Source organism: Homalodisca vitripennis, unplaced genomic scaffold (assembly GCF_021130785.1).
Source record: "Homalodisca vitripennis isolate AUS2020 unplaced genomic scaffold, UT_GWSS_2.1 ScUCBcl_14315;HRSCAF=24979, whole genome shotgun sequence".
Classification (NCBI taxonomy): domain Eukaryota; kingdom Metazoa; phylum Arthropoda; class Insecta; order Hemiptera; family Cicadellidae; genus Homalodisca; species Homalodisca vitripennis.
The window spans coordinates 1-23,503 of NW_025790436.1; the positions used below are offsets into that span (position 1 = coordinate 1).

At 30.4% G+C, this 23,503-nt stretch overlaps 2 protein-coding genes across 2 annotated transcripts; one reads left to right on the forward strand and one right to left on the reverse strand.

Moving 5' to 3' along the window:
• Positions 1-2,224: 2,224 nt before the first annotated feature.
• On the reverse strand, positions 2,225-8,511 carry LOC124375149 (vicilin-like seed storage protein At2g18540; the record flags this gene model as incomplete). The annotated part of the gene is made up of 2 exons (XM_046833260.1): positions 8,011-8,511; positions 2,225-2,464 (listed from the first exon to the last, which is right to left on the reverse strand). Coding segments are annotated over exons 1-2 (741 nt in total), but the record flags the coding sequence as incomplete, so codon positions are not given.
• A 6,705-nt stretch (positions 8,512-15,216) lies between these two features.
• Positions 15,217-22,758, forward strand: LOC124375148 (endophilin-B1-like; the record flags this gene model as incomplete). The annotated part of the gene is made up of 3 exons (XM_046833259.1): positions 15,217-15,439; positions 18,980-19,142; positions 22,668-22,758. Coding segments are annotated over 3 exons (462 nt in total), but the record flags the coding sequence as incomplete, so codon positions are not given.
• Positions 22,759-23,503: the final 745 nt, after the last annotated feature.

Below are 23,503 nucleotides of genomic sequence, written 5' to 3' on the forward strand. Positions count from 1 at the left end.
AATTAGTCTTTTGAGCGTTTAAGATTAAATTGTTATTAAAAAAGAATTCTTGTAATTTTGATAGTTGAATAAAAGAGTTTATTTCTAGTTCTGTATCTGTCTTTGTAGAGATAATAAGATTGGAGTCATCTGCGTAAATGCAGAGTTGGTTTTTTGTTTGGTTAATTTGACTAAGACACCTAGGCATGTATTTAGTATGGGGACACCTAGGTACCCCATACTTAGTTATTTCTGGTTTTGATTTATATTTCAAAATTTGGTTGTTGTTTACTTTGGCTATTTCTACAAATTGTTGTCTGTTTGTTAAATAGGATTCAAACCACTTTAAATAATAATTTTTTATTCCTAGTTTGTTCAATTTTTGTATCATTTTAATGTGGGAAATACTGTCAAAAGCTTTTGACAAGTCCATGAAGATTCCAGCTACTTTATTTTTCCTATCCATTGATTCGATAATTGATTCTATAAAGCAAATTAAAGCAGTAATGGTAGATTTGTTTTTTCGGAATCCATGTTGTTCAAAGTCAAAAAGATCATATTTTTCTAAATGTGTCACTAGTCTTAAATACATTGCTTTTTCAAAAATTTTAGAAATTGATGGTAAAATGGATATCGACCGATAATTTTGAATTTCAGTTTCCTCACCTTTTTTAAAGATTGGTATCACTTTTGAAATTTTGAGTTGACTAGGAAAAATCCCTGAGATGAAAGAGGCATTTATTAAATGTACTGAGGGTTTTATTAAGGGGTCCTTTGCAAATTTAATAATTTTAATGGGGACCTCATCGTACCCACTAGACCACTTGTTTTTTAGAGAGTTCAAGATATCATTTACCTCTTTTTCATCTAATGGGGGACACCTAAATTCGGGAATTTTGGTAGGAGTTATATCTTCATCATGAGTTGGGGGCATACTACTTAACAGGTTTTCAATAATATTAACAAAATAATTATTAAAACTATTTGCCACTTGGCTAGGGTCTGAAACAGTCCCCTTATCAGACTTTAAAAGATAACTTTTCTCTGCTACCTTGGATGAAGTTTTTTTGTTTCTTTATTTATGATTTCCCATGAGGTTTTACCTATGTTTTCAGAGTTTTTAATCTTTTCATCATAAAAAACTTCGCTTTGCATTCATTAAATTACATTTATATTGTTGATTTTTATTTTTAAGATCTCTCTTAAACATCTCTAAGCCTGAGTTTCTAACTAATTTGTTTAGATGGATGAGATTATTTTTCTCTTCTTTTAGTTCTTCAGAAATCCATATTTTTTTGTTTTTGTTGGATTTTTTAGAATTTTCGGGAAAGATAAATTAAAATAATATTGAAAAATGTTGTGAAAAGTGTTGTATTTATTTTCAATAGATGATTCAAAAAGGGTTAGCCAATTTTCTTTTTCCAAAAGTGATTTAAATAAATTCATGTTATCTAGAGAGAAATTTCGTGTCCAAAATTTTAAATTTTGATTATTTGTATTGTTTTGAAAATTCATTAGTTCTATTATTTGTCCATCGTGATCTGATAGTGCAGTTACCACTCCTTCAACTTTTAACTGATCCATACTTATATTAGTTATTATATTATCAATACATGTCTTAGACGTGGCAGTGACTCTAGTTGGGAAGTCAATTAAATACTTCATTCCATTTCTTAAAAGAATATTCTTTAGCTCTTTTGATTCATTTGTATTTTTAAGGATGTCAATATTGAAATCACCCATGATGATGACATACTTTCCTTTAGATATTAAAAATTCAAACAAGTTATTCAGGCGAATTAAAAACTCTGAATTTTCGAATTTTGGGGTTTTGTATATTCCTACCAATAAAAAGCTAAGCTTGTCTGTTTCAAATCTAGCACTACAGCATTCAAACAACTTGACACAGTACATCTATTTTTGTGGAAACCAGTTGTTTCATCTTTAAACTCTCTTTGGCCAAAATAACTACGCCGCCTCCTGTTGTAGTGCTGCGTGTATAATTTGTAGTTTGGAAATAATTTAGAAGATTAAATCGTTCCAGCTGAATGTTATTCATATTATGTTCGGTTAAAACTATTATGTCTGGATTTAATTCTGTCAAGATAACTTCTAATTGCTCTCTGCGTGACTGTAAATGTTGAATATTTTGATGGAAAAGTTTTATATTTTTGAGTTTATTAATTATTTGGGTTTTTGTGCAATAAATTTTTTGAAAGTTTAAAGATGGCTCAACCGGTTGTACATTTGGAAAAAATTGTTCTGGGTCTTCTGGTTGAGGCTCTGGATACTCTACGTGTGGTCTTGGAGTGTTGTTTTGGCAGTTATTGATTGCTTCCTTCAGTTTTTCTAAGAACTCAGGGTGGGAGAGTCCGCATCTGAGTGACCTTCTCGCTGTTGGTTGATCACAGGACACAATGTTAGTGGCAAATTGTTCGGGCAAGATAAGGTCCCTCACACATCCCATATAGTCCAGTCGTATTACCTGATTGAAAAAATAAATGTTTTCTTACAGCAAACTAATGGCACAACTTAGTCAAATACATCATAAATAAATAAAAAAAACCATTCCGAACCAAAATCGTCTATAAGGGGGGTATAGCAGGGGTGGTTTTTAGGGTGTGAAAATGGTTTTTGCAATTTGTGAGTAAACAATGCATCCTATTGAAAAAAGTCAAATGTAAAAGTTGTTGGAAATGAAAAAAATCTACAACTTATGTAGTAATCCATTTTTGCCCTAACCTCAAAAATTTCCCAAAAAATTCAAAAAACAGTTTTTTTGGTTTTTAATTTTTTTCTTTTACAAAAATGGTTCGATTGAGCTGAAAGTTTGATCAAACATACTTTGTGCTATTCTAAAAATACTGTATTTTTTTCATTAAGAAATATTCAGCCGTTACAATAAAATTTCACTTTAAAAAAATATTTTGATAATTTTCAATCACCATTTTGAAACATTTTTTTTAATCAAAAAAGGTTCTCTGACGGCTCATTATTTTCGTTTTTTTGTCTATTTTGAAGAAATGAAATAAAAAATATGTAGTTTAATTGAAAAAACTGCATAAAAATTGAAAATAAACAAAATATTGACATTTTTCATTATACATTGTATTATTTACGTGGAAAAAATTGATATTATTTATTTAAATTATAATTTTTTTTATACCAGTGCTATTTGTAAGCATTAGTCAAAATAATAATGAATCATGCATATTTAACAATTACGTGGAAATTTTTAAATAAATCAAAAAACAGAATTCGAGTCTTAGTAATTTTTTTGAATTTGTATTTTTCATCATATATTTTTTATTTCTTTAAAATATTTTTTACAATTCTTATTGAAATTGAATCAAGAAACCATTATTTCTTTCCAAAAGTTTTTTTTTATATTTATGTTTTTTTCAGTGAACTTAAAAATATAAATATATTTTTTTCATATTCTACGTCATCTGATCGTGATTCATACCATATTCTACTCAATTTTTTCCCTGATTTTTTTTAAATGTAATGATTGTATCTCTTTTCATTGAAGGAAACACAAGATCGTTATCAAAACTATCACTCATTTTTAAAAATAATGTATTTAATGTTGGGATATTACCATCAAAATCTTCTTTAATTTCGTTAAGGAAAAATTGGCACTCGGATGAATTTTTTTTAAAGTAATACACGCAGTAACTTATGAAATCTTTAGAATCTACACTCGATGTATGTCTACAAGGTGTTGAGCTTGTCCCATCATAAAAAGATGACATGCACCTATTATGATAATAAGCTTGAACTTCATCTGATTCTTTGAGAAAATTCAGTCTAACTAACAGACTTTTATTAAATGATTCTGAAACATCTCTTCCCTTTAAAGTTAATAAAATTTTTCATTAGTCAACCTTCTGCATGCCGCGAAATGCTCTATTTTGGTTAAAAGGTTCTTCACAAAAAACACAATGATGCTCAAAATCAAAATCACATGCTTCTTTCATAATCTTCTTCCCAATAGATTTTTTTTCTTATTTGTTCTTTGGAAGCTGTAACAATTGATCGAGGCATATTGTATGCCTATCGACAACCATCATGAATGTGTGCTTCAGTCAATTTCTGAAATGTTTTGTACCGCTGATCATTGCTTTGTTTACTTGACGAAATAAGAGTATCTATCCCTCGACTTTTTATTTTCACCAAATCTCCATCGCGGCTTTTACAAATGATACAAGAAGGTACCTTTTCCACCATTTACATGAATCTATAAAATGCAGAAAGAAAGCACGATACAATTAGTATACTGAAAATACGTAAAAATTATTAGATAAATAGCATGCGTAAAATTGTATGCACAGAGACAAAGATTTATGATCTGTATTATTTTTAATAATTTTTATTAAATAATTTGTATAAAATTTTGTTTCGCAAAAGTTTTACTTACGATTTGTATTTTATATGGACAAAAATCTTGTAAATTGCTAATCACGAGGCTTATTTCACGACTCTACTCCAATATAACTTGACTGACGACAAAGCAGCTGCTTATTGAATGCTTAGAAACATACTGAGACCCATATAATAGAAGAATAGGATTGACCCCGCGCTTTTACTTCAAGGACACTATTATATGGGTGAATCTCACAAAATAGGAGAAAATGATTATGTAAAAGAAATAAAAACAATTAAATCAGAAGTTTGTTATTATTGGTATAACTGTTAGTACGTATTGTAAGGAATAGTTATTTGTGAGTAGCAGAGCTAAATTTGAATCATTTCTATTTTTTTTCAATTTTTACAAAGTTCAAGACACCATATTTTTACAAATCGGTAACGTTTAAAAATCCACGATAAAATTGTATTAATATTAATTATTACCAATAATTAATCATTGTTTTAAGATTTGAAGTCCTAAAACTATGAAAACAGTTACTGTCACAAAGTTTGTAATAATTTTTACCATTTTTAATGCCTTTTAAGTGGAAATTGTAAGCTATCTAGTCATTTACATTGCAAACTTTGCAAATAAAACCCGAAATTCTTTAAGTACTTTAACTAGCTTGTTATATGTGAAAGGATAAGTTCTTAACACTAAACAATTTATAGGATAAAAAAATTAAGAGATAAAAATAACCTCAATATTGCCGATTTCACGAGCGTCACCGACTTGTAGCAGCCGTCACCGATTTGTAGCAGCCGTTACCGAGTTGTCGCGAGGTTACCGATTTGTATAATCAAAGTGACAGAACGAATTCTAATGATAAGGAGTAAGAAAAAGCACGCAGTGAGTTTTATATGTTTATAATCTATAACATATACTCTCAAATGACAATAGTCAAGATGATGTTTTTTAAGAATATTCTGATGAAAACTAGATGACAAAGTGTTATAAATTCAAAACACTCTATACAAAACCCCATTGAAATAATTATAAACTAATAACTAATATGATTATCTTAAAAGAATATGTTACATAGTTAGTACTATTGCAAATAACAAAATGTCCTATGCTGTTAACAATATCTGGACATAAATTGTTTGAAAAAAACGTCTTACTTAGTGTAATATTTAATATCATAGTTTGAGAAAAAACTGGGTAACAGAATATTATAAATTCAAAGCACTCGATACAAAAAAGTAATGCAATAATTATATCTTAGTAACTAACACAATTATCTTAGAAAACTATGTTGCATAGTTAGTATTACAGAAAATAATAAAATATCCAATGCTGTTTACATCTTGACAAATTTTGCTTGAGAAAAGTTTCTTTTAAATTTAGTGTAGTATAATAAAAAATTAGAAGGATATTTTGTTACAACTCATACAATAAAGTGTGTTACTATTAACCTGTGTGATATTAAAATCCTTCATTGAAAACAAACACTTAAAAACTTAATAGTAATATTTAATTAGTTAGTCCACATTTGCTTTTTTAAATTTGTAAAAAACCCGATTCCCTTTCATTACTACAGTTGGGGTTGGTAATATGGCCTTAATTTGATCACCATGAACCGAAACAACATCTTTTTCATTAGCAAAATATAATTGGTTATCTTTGTTGCAAAATTTCAAAAACATCACGGTGACATCTTCTTGAGAGAGGTCGTTCTGACATACACCAATAAATTGTTCAATCTTCGATTTCTTTCCTTTGTCAATTTTGTATTCAACCAAAACATGAACTCCAGAAGTAACTTTCTTTGCAAAATCTTCCTTGTTCGTGTTACATTTATACATTTGGGTCAAATCCTTTTGTTCCTTTAATTCAGGTTGGTCATAGTGGTTGATATACTCTTCGTCTTCTGAAGATGTAAATACGTCATCAACTGACAATTTTGAGGGGTTTTTTTGTTTTGAATCGATCTTATTTTGAGTAATTAATAATTGATCATCAGTTGGCAAGACTTCAGAGAGTTTGTAGTGTCTACAGGATGTTTCTGCTGAACACTCAAAACAAGAAAGTGTACGACAATACATAATGCCAGTACAAAGTCCACAAGTTACCTGATGAACCTGCATAATCCCCTTTATAAGGGGTATGCTGAGGTTATTCACTTCCAACTTTAAGTCTTCTATAACTGCTGATGGGATCTCATACAAATCAATGTTAAAACTACTAAGAGCATCCACAAAATCTTTGGCACAAGTTATGTCAGATCCACGTAACACCTTTTTATCAGCTTCCCTTTTAAGAGTACCCGCCCACCCCGTCCATTGGCCCCTTACCATGACCGGCCTCAGTGAAGTTCCAGGTGAACGATTCCATTTGGGTAAAGTATTTTGGCAGAAGAGTCTTCAGTTAATAAAGGTTTATCCTGTTTCTATACTGACTAGATGGACTGTCAGTAAATATATGAACAGCGGTAGTTGCAGGGAACTGTTGGGATGCGTTTAAAAAAACAGGTTTCATGTGACCCCAAACGGCGTGGGCTTGGTGGTCCAAGTTATCGGAGGCAGAGGCAAAACATGTTGTCTTTGTGGTGTCACCTACTTTAGCATACCACACACCAGTATTTAAGGATAGCTGCCTTTTACTAGCACCAAAGTGAACCGATTGTACTTCCTCTTCGTACTTGGCTACATAATTTTCAGAAAAATCTAATCTGAAGAGAAGCTCTCCTTCTGAAAGATTTTCAATTTTGTTTTTTAGAGCACCTGCCTGGTGTTTTGCGTAAAAAACATGTTTTTTAAAGATAGCTAACTCGTTTTTTAAATACGTTTTTAAGACAGATACTTTAGCTACTTCTTTCACCTTGACAGTTTTCTTAACAATTTTCTTTTCATTTTTTATTACTTTGGCTCTTCTACCATTTTCCACTTCTGGTATTTAACCAAAAAGTCTTCTTCATAGCAGAATTTGACTTCATTACTTTTGCACTGTGAACACATATTTAACATGCATTTTTTGCTATCAGTTGAACACACAACAAATTTCACTACTTCAGCAGGAGACCGCTGCGCTATAACATTAGTTACTTTTAATGCTTTTATTAGCAAATCCATATTTGCGTGTTTCACGCAGGCACATGTTTCCCTGTCAATCATTTTGGGAAATGTAATCCAAAAGGGTCTGGAACCACAGAATGATGCCTTCGAAATATTTCCATGAGTCTCCTTTTGAAATTTTTTGTGAAGATTAGATAAAGTGTCCAATAGAATTCTTCTTTGTTTTTTAATGCCACCCTTTTTAACAAACTCCTTTTTCCCTGGGCACATTTTGCTCACACGGTCGTCTTCAAAAAAGTTCATTAATTTTTCAGACAATTCTTTAGTGATGGAAGTTTTAGTTGGCCGTGTATACTCAAAAGAGGTACTGGGACTGTTTTCGATAACTTTGTTTGCAGTATAAGGCACTAGATCTCTGAAGTGTGTTTGTACTCGGTATTTTTTCAATATTTGGTTACCGACCACTTTGTGTAACATTTGATTTTTTATTTTTGAGTGTGCGACTTCTTTTGTTTGGGACTTCAGCTGTTTTTCCAGGGCATAGCCCAAGAACAATTGTTTCCTCACTCGCGGGGAGACTTTTTCACCTCTTAATATATTACGTACTTCTTTTCTTGGAGATGGGGATGAGTCAATTAAATTTTTCTTTTTCTCTCTGTGCAACCGCTTTTTATACTTTCCTAACTTTTTTTCTAATTCTTTAATCTTCTCTTGTTGCTTGGCTATAGTTCTATAGGCCTTTGCTTTGTCTCTTCGTATTTTTTTGCGCCCTCTTCTTTTTTGTTCAGATTCCTCTCTCACGTCCTGTAAAGGAGAAGCTGGGGGAGTATCTGTAACTTCTTTCAGTGATTTATTTTTCAGGCTTCTAACAAGATTTCTTTCTTTCCAATACTTTCGCATTTTTCTTTGTTCTCTAGGAGTCATGTCTGATATTTTCTTTATTTTATTTTCTGCTTTCAATCGAGCAAGACGATCTCTGTCATACTTCCTCTTTTCTTCTTTCTTTTCTTCACTCATTCGTTCTCTATACCTTCGCTGACGTTCCTTTGTCAATGCTTTCTGTCTCTCATACTTTTCCTTTGCTGATAGCTTTGAGGAACGTACCATGGTTCTTCACGACCTAGAATCAAAAGCAGAGAAAAGTGTTGCAAAGTTTTTAAAAACGTATGTTTTAAATTAAAAATAAATGTATTAGAGATTTGGTTAATTTAAGATTTTTGAGGAATAGTAATTTAACAAATTTGTTGTTAATTTATAATCCAATTGTTTGTTCTAAATCAACATGCTACAGAGCATATGAAAACTGTTAAAGGCTGTTTTATACTATTCGTAGTAATCACGTTAATTTAGAAAAAGTAAAAGTAACATTAAAATGAATTTTAATCATAACTTTCAAACATTATATAAATAAAAATTATTTAACAACAGTTATTGCAAGTCACACAGTTTAGAAGTGTATTACCAACAAATCGATAACGCTATACCTCATCGTTAACGTCACCGATTTGTGCGTCACCGATTTGTAATATTCAGATATAACCTAGTACTGCCGTGTTTAATGTTGAGAACAAAGGTTAGGAGATTGAGGTTATGTTCGTTACTAATAACGGCGGCATATGATAGCTTTCAGAAATGTTTTAACTGTATAGTTTACAAACAAATAGCGTTACCGACTTGTTGAGGAATTAAGGTACTGATAGTTTCTTACCTGAATATTAATTGTTTGAAGCTTCTGGATTCGATGCAATCTTCACTAAAACAGCAAGTAAACTCGATACATTCGCCTCACATACAAAGACGTAATTTTTACCGCTCAAATCAAGTCTTGCTAACTTTTTGCGGGATCGTAGCTAGTAGGTCGTTGACGTAGACTTCCCCGGTGACAAGGACCAAAGGCAACTGAATATTATTAATGAACTAAATTTCTTTTGTAGGACTTTGGTTTCACTGAGCCACTGTCTTTAGCTGTATTGCTGACTAATAGTTTTTATTTTAAACGTATGTTTTATGACTTATATTTTGAGGTGAATTAGCAGACGATAGCTCAAAGACAGTTACCGATTTGTATTTTTCTTCCAATAAGAAGGCATAATTAAGTAAATCATATGAGTTATTGTTTTAAATTATTAAAGAGCTAAAGAAAGGTGTTTAGGTAAATAAAATAACAGACTTTTACCTAAAATAATATATTTATTTATGAAAAAATTGCCAAGGACTTAAATTACTACATTTGGTGAGATTCACCCATATACCTGTACTATATATACCTGTAATCCAACTTTCACATTCAACAACGTTTCTAAACTTTTCAAAATATTCGAAAATTCTTCAACATTAAAAAAAATTATAATTTAAATAAATAATAACAATTTTTCCACGTAAATAATACAATGTATAATGAAAAATATCAATATTTTGTTTATTTTCAATTTTTATGCAGTTTTTTTCAATTAAACTACATATTTTTTATTTCATTTCTTCAAAATAGACAAAAAACGAAAATAATGAGCCGTCAGAGAACCTTTTTTGATTAAAAAAAATGTTTCAAAATGGTGATTGAAAATTATCAAAATATTTTTTTAAAGTGAAATTTTATTATAACGGCTCTGAATATTTCTTAATGAAAAAAATACAGTATTTTTAAAATAGCACAAAGTATATTTGATCAAACTTTCAGCTCAATCGAACCATTTTTGTAAAAGAAAAAAATTAAAAACCAAAAAAAACTGTATTTTGAATTTTTTTGGGAAATTTTTGAGGTTAGGGCAAAAATGATTACTACATAAGTTGTAGATTTTTTCATTTCCAACAACTTTTACATTTGACTTTTTCAATAGGATGCATTGTTTACTCACAAATTGAAAAAAACCATTTTCACCCCTAAAAACCACCCCTCCTATACCCCCTAATAGACGATTTTGGTTCGGAATGGTTTTTTTTATTTATTTATGATGTATTTGACTAAGTTGTGCCATTAGTTTGCTGTAAGAAAACATTTATTTATTTGACCATTTTTAACTGCTATTTCTCCTGGACTAATAGGCGAACAAATGAGGGTTTTTAGACCCCTGGTTGTAAAGTCTTGCGTCAATTGGTTGAAGGCAGCACCGTAGTCTATCATTTCAGGCTTACCACAGTAACTAGACTTGGTCACGAGACTGTATACCACAGCTCCATCATCTATTTCTTGACAAGCCAATTTTTCCCAAACACAATCCTTTGGCTGAGGTCTCCCAAATTTATTCCTAAATACGACAGCCACGCCAGCCGACATGTGTCGATAATGATGGAAATCGCTTGAGATCGCATGAGCAAATGCTACAGATTTATCATTCTTGTACTCCTCTATAACACCGCCCATCTCGGCCTCTACAACTTGAATCTTTCCTACTTTTATATTTATTTTGGGGTTTTCACAGTTCATCTTTGTAGGTCCCTTAACATAACTCTTTCACCTCAGATATGTTGGGTTTACAAGCTTGCAGAAGTAATTTAGCAATCATTTCAGCTACTTTATCTTTGCCCTTTTTATTCAAATGTAATCCATGATTTGTGAACAAATGGCGAGGAAGAAGATGAAGGGGTAAAATCTGAGGCTTTAGAGGAGATTCTAATATTAGCTTTTCCAGTTCTGTATTTAATTTAGAAATTTTCAAGTCCAGGGTCGGTCGATCGTGTCTCATTGGCAGAGTAGCTATGATAAGATTAGTGTCAGTTGTATTTTTTATTAGTTCCTGCACATTTTGTGTTAGACGATTGATCCCTGAAGTCTCCACATCATTAGACCCTGCCATGATTAAAAGATAATCATCCTTTGTTAAGTTTTTTCTTACGTTTGTAACTTCATCAGTGACTTGGCTGAACTTTGCTCCAGGTCTAACGTATGACAAAACACTTCTGAGAGTTCTTTGTTGGACAAGACTACTAATATTTTTGCCATGGCTATCTGCCATAATCACAAGCTGATTACTTTCATTGATACGAGAACATCTGTTTTTGACCAATATTTGTTTCTTTTGCTTCACTCCACTCCTTGCTTCATTAAGTTCTGCAGTCAGTTTTTCATTGTCCACCCTAAGCAAATCGATAACAACTTTTAAATTATCTATTTCATTTTTTGCTGATTTAAGTTCTTTTAAAAGTATTTGTGTTTGGAAATCCGGGTTATTACTTTCTTTTGTTTGATCCTTGTTTAATTCTGGCACTTCAGAGGGATTATTATCTTGCCTTGTGCTAAGATCCAATTGAATACACCTATCTGTTAGGGCATTCAACCGAAAATTTAAATCCAAGTCAATAGTTGTGTTCACTGCCGCATCTTTACTGATAATGTGACTATCCACAGTTTTTTCATTATTTAAGGGTGTGGATGTAGATGGGTAGGGTGTATGATTTGAACTATTTACAGGTGACATGGTGATATTCTTGCTTAAATTTTGTGATTTTTTTCTATGTTTTTTTATCTGACAGGCATCTTCTATTTCTTTAATGGCATTAGAAAGGTTATCATTTTTAGCTTTTTTATTCATTTGAAGAAATGTTGTTTTGTTTTCTTCATATGGAGTCAACTCACTTGGCCTACAAACGCCTTTCTCCTTGGTATAGTAAAAAATCACATTAAAAACATGTGATTTCCCTTTAGGTTCAACATTTTCAACTATTGCTGGCCAGGCCGAGTGCCCTCTAATTTTTGCAATAACTAAATCTCCTTTTTTAAATTTTGTGTTCTCCATTTGTATAAATTTTGTTTTACTATTTAGTTATGCACATTATCAGAAAGGTACATTATTTCCAGTATTGAAAATAGTTGCGCGTAGGGATAACACAAATAAAAAATTATAAGTCTTTGACCTAATAGAATTTAAGTTAAAATTAAATTCACTTGCTGTTGTAATAGTAAAATGTCCTAAATTGACAAAAGAATAATATGTACAATAAAACAATTAAAAACAAATGAATTTATACAGACATATTTATTCAACTCTGATGCAACTACTATCAATGGTGACTGTGATAAGAAACTTAATTGTTACCAGTCCAGAAACTTTGACTCAGTCCAGCTACTGATTATCTCATCTCATCATCTATATCCTTGATAAAGGGTGGAGTCAAACTGCAAACTCTGTCCAGCTACTGTCTATCTTATCTTATGATCTACAATCTTTGATAACAATAAATGTATTCTCATGTCCATGCACAATTAAAAAGATATAATAATTTAACTTCTTCCTTTTAATTTTGGAAGTGTTTTAAATTTGTCACCTGATTATTGAAGAGCGAAACTTACTTTACACACTGGCACAAAATTCAACACATAAAGCTATTATTAAACCACAATTTTTAAGCTAAAAAGCACAAGCATAATACTTCCTGCTATTCACTTGTGGGTCTCCCCCATTAATTATATTTAAAATTTATCATAACTGATAAGAAAGTGAACAAAGGAGAATTACTACACCAATCAATAAAAGGTTTCACAGATAATAAGCAATATGCAAGATGAGGACCTACATATGCCAATGATTGTGAGATAAGTGATAAATTGTTGAGATAAGTGATGGCAGGAAATGATCTTTTGTTGTCCTGCTGATAGATAAGCTGGTGTCACACATTCATCAGCTGGATGCCTCAATCTCTGCTACCACAGCTTTTATTATAATTTATTTATAATTAGATGTTGGTAAAACAACACTTTTCCAATATTGTGTTATTTTTTGGACTAGGCCTTTTGAAACCAAAGATTTCCTCATCAGGTGACTCCACCAATAAATATTTACATTATCTTTATTACAAATAATACTAAAATACCACATGCTGTAAATGTGCAAATAAACAAATTTGTAAATACTTCAGCTACCATAAAAAGTTAGACATGACTACAGTTTAGTTTTTAATAAATTCCAAAAATGTAGAAAGACATTTTTAATAGAGCCCTCTTCATTTACTAATTAGTTTTTTATTTGATTTTGTGTGTGAAAATCTGAAATCTGTAGTAACAGGCACTTCTAATTTAGAAATTCTAAATATATAGATTAAAAAATATATATAAATTATCATAAATTTTGTTGTCAGGCCATTACTGGGAATACTATTTATTTTTTATCTATGCAATTAGTATTTTTATTGATTACAATCAAAAGGACTAAAACAGTAATTCTAAAGTAGTGTAATTAAAAATGTACGTCTTGTTGGGAAATTTAAAATGTACAAAATATGTTAAAGGGGGTTTTAAAACACCTATAAATATCCAATTAAAGAAAATTTGTATGCTTGTCAGTTACACCAATAACACCTATTACATTAATAATATATGTAAACTAGAATTTGTTGTTTGGTAACCATTTCAACTGATTATACTTGTAATTAAAACAAATTTTGTTATGAAATATTCTTCTATAGATATTACAATTAAATTCTTGTTATTAACTTATTTACCAGAGTATAAGTTCCATTCAGAGATAATATCATTTTAAATTTTCTCATCCAAAGAAGAAAGAAAATTGTATTTATATGATCACAATTTTAAAACAATAAATACATGTACAGTATAATAATATATAATTTTATAAAACATATGAACATTATTTACGGTTTTATTAGTTTTTATGAATTTTAAATATTCCCGTAATAGATTTATGTTTTTATAAGTTGTAATATATTCTAAAAGTGAACTAATCTTTTTGTAGCGTACTGGTACTGGTTAGATCAAATGCTTGTATTAATGAAACATCTTTCATAATTGCAAAGGTAAAGGTATAATTTTATTTGAGATCCATCACTGTTCTTACAGCAAGTATTACAATTCGATCTTAATTTGTACTTCTAACTTGAACTTCAACCATTAAATCAATATTTTTTTGTTCAAAGTAATGTTATAAAACAACAAAAAGAAAACTATTTAAATAAATTATTTAAATGGTTGTATGTTTAGATGTAAATTTAGAGGCATTGGAATTGAATTATTGCATTTGAAATGCTGACCTTTTAAGTTATTAATATAATTTAATATAGCGGATTTGACTTTGTCTATTGCTTGAATTTAAAGCTGAATGACAACAAAATTCTTATTTATTTAATAATAACAATACAATGCAATAACATTGAAGAAACTGTTAAGTGTTCATTCATTACAAAAATATTAAGTAAAGTTATAAATGTTAAGTGTTTCCTAATACTTTAATTAATTATACAGCTCACCACAAAAATAAGTCATTACTGAGTGAGTTTAAGGTAAATATTGATTATTTTATATTGCCATGTATGGTGATAAGCTGACCTACATATTGTAGTATTGGAGAGTTTTTAACTTCACAAAGATTTAATGCAGAAGCTTTACATCTTCTAGACAATATTTGGTACAGTTAATTAATAGGTAAATTTCTGTTTCTTTCACAAAGCTGATTTATAATAGGTATACAATTTGTTGCACTGTGTAATAAGCAAGAGGCTAAAAAGGTTTAGCATTGAAAAGAGGCTCAGGAAGCCTATTTTACCCTTTCCCATTTCATTCCCTTCCATTTGTGTAGGAAACTTTAAGCTGGAAAAGGAGTAGGATCAGAGTAAGAAGGATCGACTTAGCATGAGGTTAAAATTATTGATATAAAATGTTCAGATCATGGGCAACATTTGACCCAAATAACATTTTGATCAGTTACATACTCTTCCAAAAAATTAAGAGCTAAAAGAAAAAAAAACAGTGTAAATGTAACAGTAACATTTTTAATCTGTCCTTGATTATATTTTTAAATACAAAATTCAGTGTTTCTTCCAAAAGGCCAGATTGTAGTTATTCCGCACCACTTTTACAGATAATTCCACAACTACTTTTCAATATTACAGGTACTAGAAACACGTGTTCTACTCTCCTCTCAACTTAAGAATTTTTATTTCTGTACATTTTTCACAGGTTACAGAGTAGAAGACTTCTTGTTTGAGAAGATCGACAAGAAACGGCCCAATCGACTCAGTAACCTCGAGTACCTGGGTCTGGATATGATCGAGGCAGGAAATGAATTTGGGCCCGGAACTGCTTATGGTTAGTTCCTTCTACACTTCTATATTATAATGGTTTTACCTGTCATTATACTGACTGGTGTTAATGTTTATATAAATCATCTAGCTAGACTGATATATACTTTTATTCATGGAAGAGTTAACAAAAAGATTTCATGAAAGAAAAAATTAAAATAAGAATTGATTATCAATTTTTAAAATTGAACAAAAAAAGTAACAACATAATCTTTTCACACAATAATCTTTGGAATAAATGAAAACAGGGATATTTATTCTGTTCTACTGTTAAGAGAAGAGTTATATTAATAAACTAGCAGGTACCTGCAGCTTCACACGCAATTTTCAAAATTGAAGAATGTAGCCTACTTGGTGAAAGCAATTATTATGTTGTAATATGATATCTTTTATACATAAGTAAACAAAATATATGCATACAAGCTTAAAAAGACTACTTCAGTCAAAAGCATATACTATGCATTTGTTTTCCTTAAGCTACAGCAAAAATGTCATACACAATGTCAAGGAAGCCAACCAGTTTCAAGTACCATATGTGCAAACATTCACAGCTTTGTTCATTAATGTGGGTTTTATAATTGCATTTAAATAGTATTTCCAATGCATTAGATGGTTTAAAGTTGTCACTGGTTCAATATGTTGTAAGAATTACATAGTAGCTTTGTTCTTTGTAATATGTATTACTCTAATGCTCAAGCATTGTATATTTAATATATTATAAAATTTAAAAGTAAATAAATGTTTCTGCCTCTTTGGAGAACTGGAGCTGAATGTGCCAACAGCTGTTTGAGTCAATTAACTTCAAATTACATTTCGTAAATATTATTTTTCTGAATTCTCAAAAATATAAATTTTTTCATTATACACACTTTTCACTACTTTCTATGATTAAAATATTCATGTATCATACCTAGAAACCTGCCCTAGTTCATGAAAAAGACGACATTGAAAACCGTATAAAAATCCATTTAGTAGTTTAGAAAATTTTGACAATCAACCAACACAAAAAGCGACTTTAATTTATGCTACGCATTGATTTAATAATATTAATATTAGCCTAAAATGTTTTAGCAGAATTTAATTAATAATGATTCAAATGTAAAAAAGTAAATTATTTACAAAGCTGTATTTAAATTCTATGAGACCAATTATGAATCATTGAATAAAGCTCCAAACATGGCAAATGTAAAGATCTACCCTGCAGCTTAGGAGATGGTGCAGTAACACAGCAGACAATGACAACAGCTACCATGGTATATTACTGCACTTGTCTGAGTCACAAGTGATTCATGCTACACACAAGAAATAACTGTGTAATCAAAATAAGTCATATGCAGCATGAGCCACCTGTGACTCATGTGGGTTATTCAATTTCAAATCAACCTATGACAAAATAATTTTGTACGTTGACCTCTCAGATTTTGGTGATTTTTTTGTATGGAATTGTAGCTAAAAGTTAAAATGCAAAATTTTAAATTTGTCTGCCTTCAGGTTTTTGAGTGACAGGCTTTTAAAAAACCCACAAAAAGTCCGTTTTTGATCATGAAAATATTTTGTGCAAAATACAGGAAGTTTGGTAAAATCCGTTAGGGTTCTCAACTAAACTTGTACTATGAGTCACTGGTGAACCATGGTGTATTGAATCCACAAATATATATTTTCCCTCTTAGCACTTAAGATTTAAATATCAACCCATTGCAGATTGAGTTATTCAAGCTTAAGGTTCTCAGGCCTCATACAAATTATTTATGTTGTGGCATGGTGGCTGAACGTCAGTGGTACATAAACAGTGCTTCATAAACTTAGTTTCTATGGGATAAAAAATAAAACTCTTGAATTTTTCAACAGTTATCTCCATAATCGAAGGCAAGCGGTATATACAGGGGGTGTATGGTCCTCTATCGCTACTAGCAACTGTGGTGTTCCACAAGGCTCGGTCCTTGGACCCCTTCTGTTCATTATAGCCACTAATGACTTACCATATTGTCTAAGAAGTAATGTATACCTATATGCAGATGACACTACATTACTTACATGCAATAGAGACCTAAATCAACTTGAAAACATGGCTAATCACTCACTTAAAACTGTTTCTGAGTGGTTCTCTGCAAACTCGCTCTTATTAAACGAGGAGAAAACCGAAACTATTGTTTTTGGACTGAGATCAGTACCTCCAATAAATAATTTTAACACTAGCAAAGAGGTTAAGTTCCTTGGAGTTTGGATTGACCAAAGTTTGAGCTGGAAAAAACAAATAGAGCATCTGTGTACTAGGCTAAGCAGATTAACATTTCTTTTTCGTAGGCTAAGTGACATTTTACCTGATGACTATGTTAAGACAGTGTACTTCTCACTCTTTCAATCTGTTCTCAGCTATGGAATTGTTTTTTGGGAGAATAGCCCACACCTAAATAATGTTCTAGTCATACAAAAAAAGGTTTTAAGAGTTATAGCTAAAGTTAACCATAGAGAACACTGCAGGCCTATTTTTATTAAGTTTAAGATTTTAACTGTTGTTAATTTATACATATTTAATATCCTGTTAACTAGTTTTAAGAACCCCTGCTTGCATGTAAAAAGGGCTAAGGTACACAACTTCAACACCCGAAATAAAAACAATTTTGATGTACCTTTTGTTTAGACTTGGAAAAAATCAATCTAGTCATAGGATAGTGGGTATAAAAATGTTAAATAAGCTGCCTAAAGAAGTACTTAATCTTACTTTTAAACAATTTAAAATAAAACTCCAAAATTGGCTAATAAGTAATCCTTTTTATCATGTAAAGGAATTTCTTGACTTTCCTGCTGCTGAAATCTGTAAGTAATTAACCTAAGGTTTTCACTTCTCTCACTGCCTGTACATTGTTATTTAGTTCTAATTTACCAAATAATTAAGGTTGTTTTCTTAAATTTCAACCACAAAACTTTCATATTTTGTGTACTTTTAATCTCAATTTTATAGTTCCTTTGACAATTGTGAACAACATGCTTCCTGTTTTTTTGACTATACCTCATGCATGTAAATCTGTGCCTTATGGGTAATAAAGACTGATTCTTGATTGATAGCCTATACCACCCTTGAAAACCTTCACTCTAACCTACATTTGAAATAATGTAAATTCTGGTTTTCGAACGTATTCCTGCGCCCTTTATACTCTTAAACAATTTAAAATACTATTTCTATGTTCGTACACAGCAAGGTAGTACTACCAAATGGATAATGTTATAAGCTTAAACCTATTGTTGGTCTATTTGAATATATCAGTGTCATATATTGGCAAAACTATGGAAATTCAAGAAGATAAAACTAAATGTAGTTGTTAAAAATTAAGTTGTCTAAGAATAAATTACTGCATTCTACCTTACGTTATTATACCTGTTGGGAGGCAATGTTGAAAATAATGTACCATGATGAGGTGAGCTTGTCACTGTGCCACTAACGAAAGTCTCGGTTACTGCGTGACGAGATATCTTGTCAGCGTTGAGCATTGTTTTATCAAACCACTGAACAAAAAGAGAGATTAATCAACATGTTTCTTGACTTCAGGTAGTGCTCTTATAAAAGTAGGTCAGAATGAGCAACGTCTCGGCCATATAGAGCGAGACTTCATTGCCTCTTCCCATCACTGCTTCCTTGTGCCACTGCGAAAGTTCTTGGACGGAGAGATGAAAACCATCCTGAAAGAGAGGAGTATCCTGGAGAGTAAGAGGTAAGATTGCACTGTCCGTAGACTTGGATATGACATATTTTATGGCTGTTTTCCCCATTATAGTAATGTATATATACAAAATTCACTGCATTTTCTTGGAATCTTTGACTTTGCACATATCTATTTTTACCTTTAACTTTCTTCATTATATTTTTGTTGACCAACTAGTTATGTTTGATATGTTTTATTAAACATTTATTTTTAAGGGATTAATATAAAAGAATAGTTTATTTGAATAAACAAATGTATGTGCTTAAAAGAGAGTAAACATCGAGTGGGCTTGATTAATAATAAAATTTAATTTAATTAAAAAAAAGTACTAAAACTACGTGATTTGTCAAATGTGTTAACCTGAGATCTGTAATGCCTGTATGTATGTGAAAATTCTTATACCTAAATCATCTAGCTTGCCTATATACATGTAAACAGTATTCAGTTGATATTAAAGCAACTTTTAGGAATAAATATTGCAAAGTATTTTGTATTACTGAAAAGAGGAGATTCCATTGTATGGAAATCAAGAGGTCTAGAACACTAATCTATATTTTGACAAAATATAAAAGAATTATAGAGTAAATTTGTTCTGAAATTGCACTAACGCAGATTGTAATTGGTTAGTTTCTAAGGTTATGGAAGAATGGATTTGCCAATAGCAACACTAAAAAAATTGTTTTCTTTACTATTGCAACAAAATAATTGCTTCTAGCATGAGTACTTTTTTATCAACTTACATTATGTTACCAATATTTCTTCACTTACAAAGTTAATTTATTGAGCAATTGTTGTGAAAATATTACTATTGAAATACTGAATATATGTATGTATGGCAAAGTAGTTTTGACTGAAGAAGCTCTCCACAGGAAAGCCGAAATATTTGAAGAAGATCTTGGATTAAAAATAAAAATTTACATTGCATCCCTCGAGGGAGGTAAAATCCAAATATTCATTGTTTAAAATAAATCATATTTTTCTCATCAAACCCTGTTTTTGTGTGTACACTTACAATTTCCTTACAGTAACCTACATTAAAAAAGTGTAATGAATAATTTGGACAAGACATATATTATTGGTATTTTGTTTTTAAAAAGGTTTGCATGTTACCATTTTTGAATATTTACTATTACACCAGATCTAGGGTTAAATTATATTTTGATTACATTACACTTCAAGCAAATTGTAAAAACTTTTTAGCTATTAAATACAGTAAACTCTTGATTATCTACAGAGTTAACTGGTTTGGCTAAGAACAAATAAAGAATATTTTTCAATCACTGAAAATTGCTTTGCTTCGTAAAATTTTAGCCAACACAGGAAATCGGGCAAATTGGAAAGAATGAATGAAAAAATATAATAATATTTCAAAACGAGCACTAGATGATTTACATAAAATAATCTAGTGCTTAGTGCGCAAGATTAACAAGAAACAGGATACTTGCAGGCGACGTTCATGTCACAACTGCTCTGTGTGTTTGTAAGTCAGTTGGTGTATCCGCTGGCATCTCTGCTCATTTTCCACATGTTCAAAGTCAACCCGACTACAACTAAAAAGAGACTGCAGACTAGGCGTCAGTTTTTCAATGGGAATATGCGTTTTTTTCTTAAATTTTGTTAATTATAAAACAGGATATTCAAAACATATGTATGAAATCTCTTATATTAATGAGTTCAGTTTTGTATAACAATTTTGTTCAATTTGTTTATACCACCTGTGTTTTAACATAATTAATAGGGCATCTCCTCTTTGGCAGTAATGTATTTGATCCCTATAACCTTCTATTACTCTTATCTCATGAATCAATTACCACTTAAATCTGAGGGCGTGAGAACTTAAGTTCCCTGGCTTCTGAACAATATATACCGATAACCGATAAGACCATCACTAAAAATAAAACTGGGGAAGGGGAGATGTAGTGAGTGATGAGAAAAACTATTTCACAATTCTGTTTTCTTTGTGTACAAGTGAAACCCGTGTACTGTATATAAAGTTATATTTCTCTTATTTACAATTTAACGTTTTTTGTTTTATTGTAAAAAGGATTTCACGATATAATAATTATAACATGAAACAATCTCAGTATAATTGTATTATTGTGGTTTCAATTTTCTGAAATACAAATCTCATTCAAATAAATTTTTCTCATTAGTTGTATTTTATCACGTAAATTATTTTCTTTATAATGAAAAAAACATAACTTCCTTAACTTGTAGTTTTAGTATTTCAATTTAAGTGTTGGTACTTCCTTCTGGTATTTGAGATAACAATGTATTACCTTAAAGTTTTCTATTCTAAAAGCAATAAATAAATTTCATTTAAATACTTTTTAACTTTCAAATTTAATTAGTAGACATTACCAAGTACAGTAGGCACTGGCTATTTTGCAGTAAGGATATACTAATGTATCAGGGAACTTTGCCACTAAAAAATTGTGCTCTGAGGAAATTTTGGTTGGTTGAACATATTCTGCATCCCTTGTAAATAAGTGAATTTTACGGAACAATCCACAAAATTGCCAATAGTATGTATAATAGTCAATTGTGGCTAAAGCATGCCACAAAATTGGTTTAATCCAAGTAATATGTATTACATTAGAAGAACATAATAGTATTAACAGTTACAGAATCAGGATGACTCACAAACAGATGGCTCTACTAATAACTTCACTGCACTGCTGATCACATCTTAGATAGCTCAAACAATAAATACGTAGGCCTATACATCACTGTACTTGACAGTACTGCAGTTTTTCCCCTATTATTTTTGATCAGTTGTAATAAGTTACAATTTTAAGAAACCTTATTAATAAATTTAGTATTTCAGAGGTATTTCCAAAGTTTTAAAACTTATTTAAATTGTTTTATGAAAAATATTTATTGCGAACACCCCATAATCTGCAAAGCAGCTAAATCACTTCTGGGGCAGTGAAACTTACTGTATTTCCCTAAAGTGATAGTATAATATTGAATTTGGATCAAAACAGTGTTTTATTTATTTAGTTTTTACCTTAAGTCTTAATTTTTTATTTATGTACTTTATTCTGTTTAATTATTACACTTTATGGTTTATTTAGTTGTTATTGTCATTGTGTAGTCCAATTACAATAAAGGAATTTGAATTTATTGTTAAATTTTGTAGGGGTTCACTTGATTTAATTAAAATAATAATTGGTTTACAGTCAGTAGTAAAAATTATAATATCTCTCTTTAGACATGATATTTTGTGATACATTAGGTTAAAACTCTTAATGTATTATTATGTAGATTATTATTGGTAGCTGGGTGAACTCAGTCATATCCATTTTGTAAATGTTCTTTCAATAAAAAGTATATTTTCAAAAGAATAATTTGATTACAAATTTACAATGATTATAAACTTTAAGCCATTAAAATTGTGTATTAATTATGAAGGCAGTTCACAAATGTTATGGAGTAACGAATGATAAGGATTGTTTAGTTTTAAATTAAACTGGTAATAACTTTTAATAACAATGAATTATTAGTTGTTAAAAATAAACTATAATGTTATAGGCTTGATTTGGATGCCTGCAAAAATCGAGTTCGCAAAGCAAGGAGCATGCTTGGACAACCTACGGTAAGTGGATAGTCCCAAATGGATAATAATATTTGGTTTTTATTATATCTCTTTGAGCATTTTCAAATTAATTATTTATTGCTTAGTTTTTCATCTGTCTCTCTGCATGTTCTTTAACCCTCCGGCTGGCAACGTCGTAAATTACGACCCATTTTTTCCTGCCGTGAACTGGCAGAACCGTAATATACGACTCATTAAACATTGTCTACTAATTACGTCATAGTTCCGATAATTACCGCTCGAATCGCATAAAAGTTATATCACTTTAATCACAAGATCCCAAGCCTTCTAATAATGTATTCACTTATATATATATATATATATATGAATATTTGTTCTTTTACTGGCCGCTAAAAGCTCCTGACTACTTCTGCGTGACGCGACTCAGCAACTGTTAGTGCTTGTATATAGTCTTATTTTTTTCAATTGTAATTTTATTTATAAATAAAAGTGTTTGTAACTATGTGTTTTCTTTTTGTGCATAAGTAAGTGAACATTATGCATGTTTTAGATTTTTAAATTAAAATTCATTTTGAGTTTTTTTTTAATGGCATAATATAAAAGTGTTTTTTGAAAAAAAAAGTTGAGTTCTGACCATCAAACAACAACCATTATTCAGGTAAGTCAAATTATAATTATGTTTATATTGTACAACATATTCTGCAGAGTAATTTGATGTATAACACTTTTTTGTTTTCTCCAATAATTAATTGTACAGGATAAAAAATTAAAAACTCTGCACGAAGCTTCAAAACAGGGTGCCAGTCAAGGC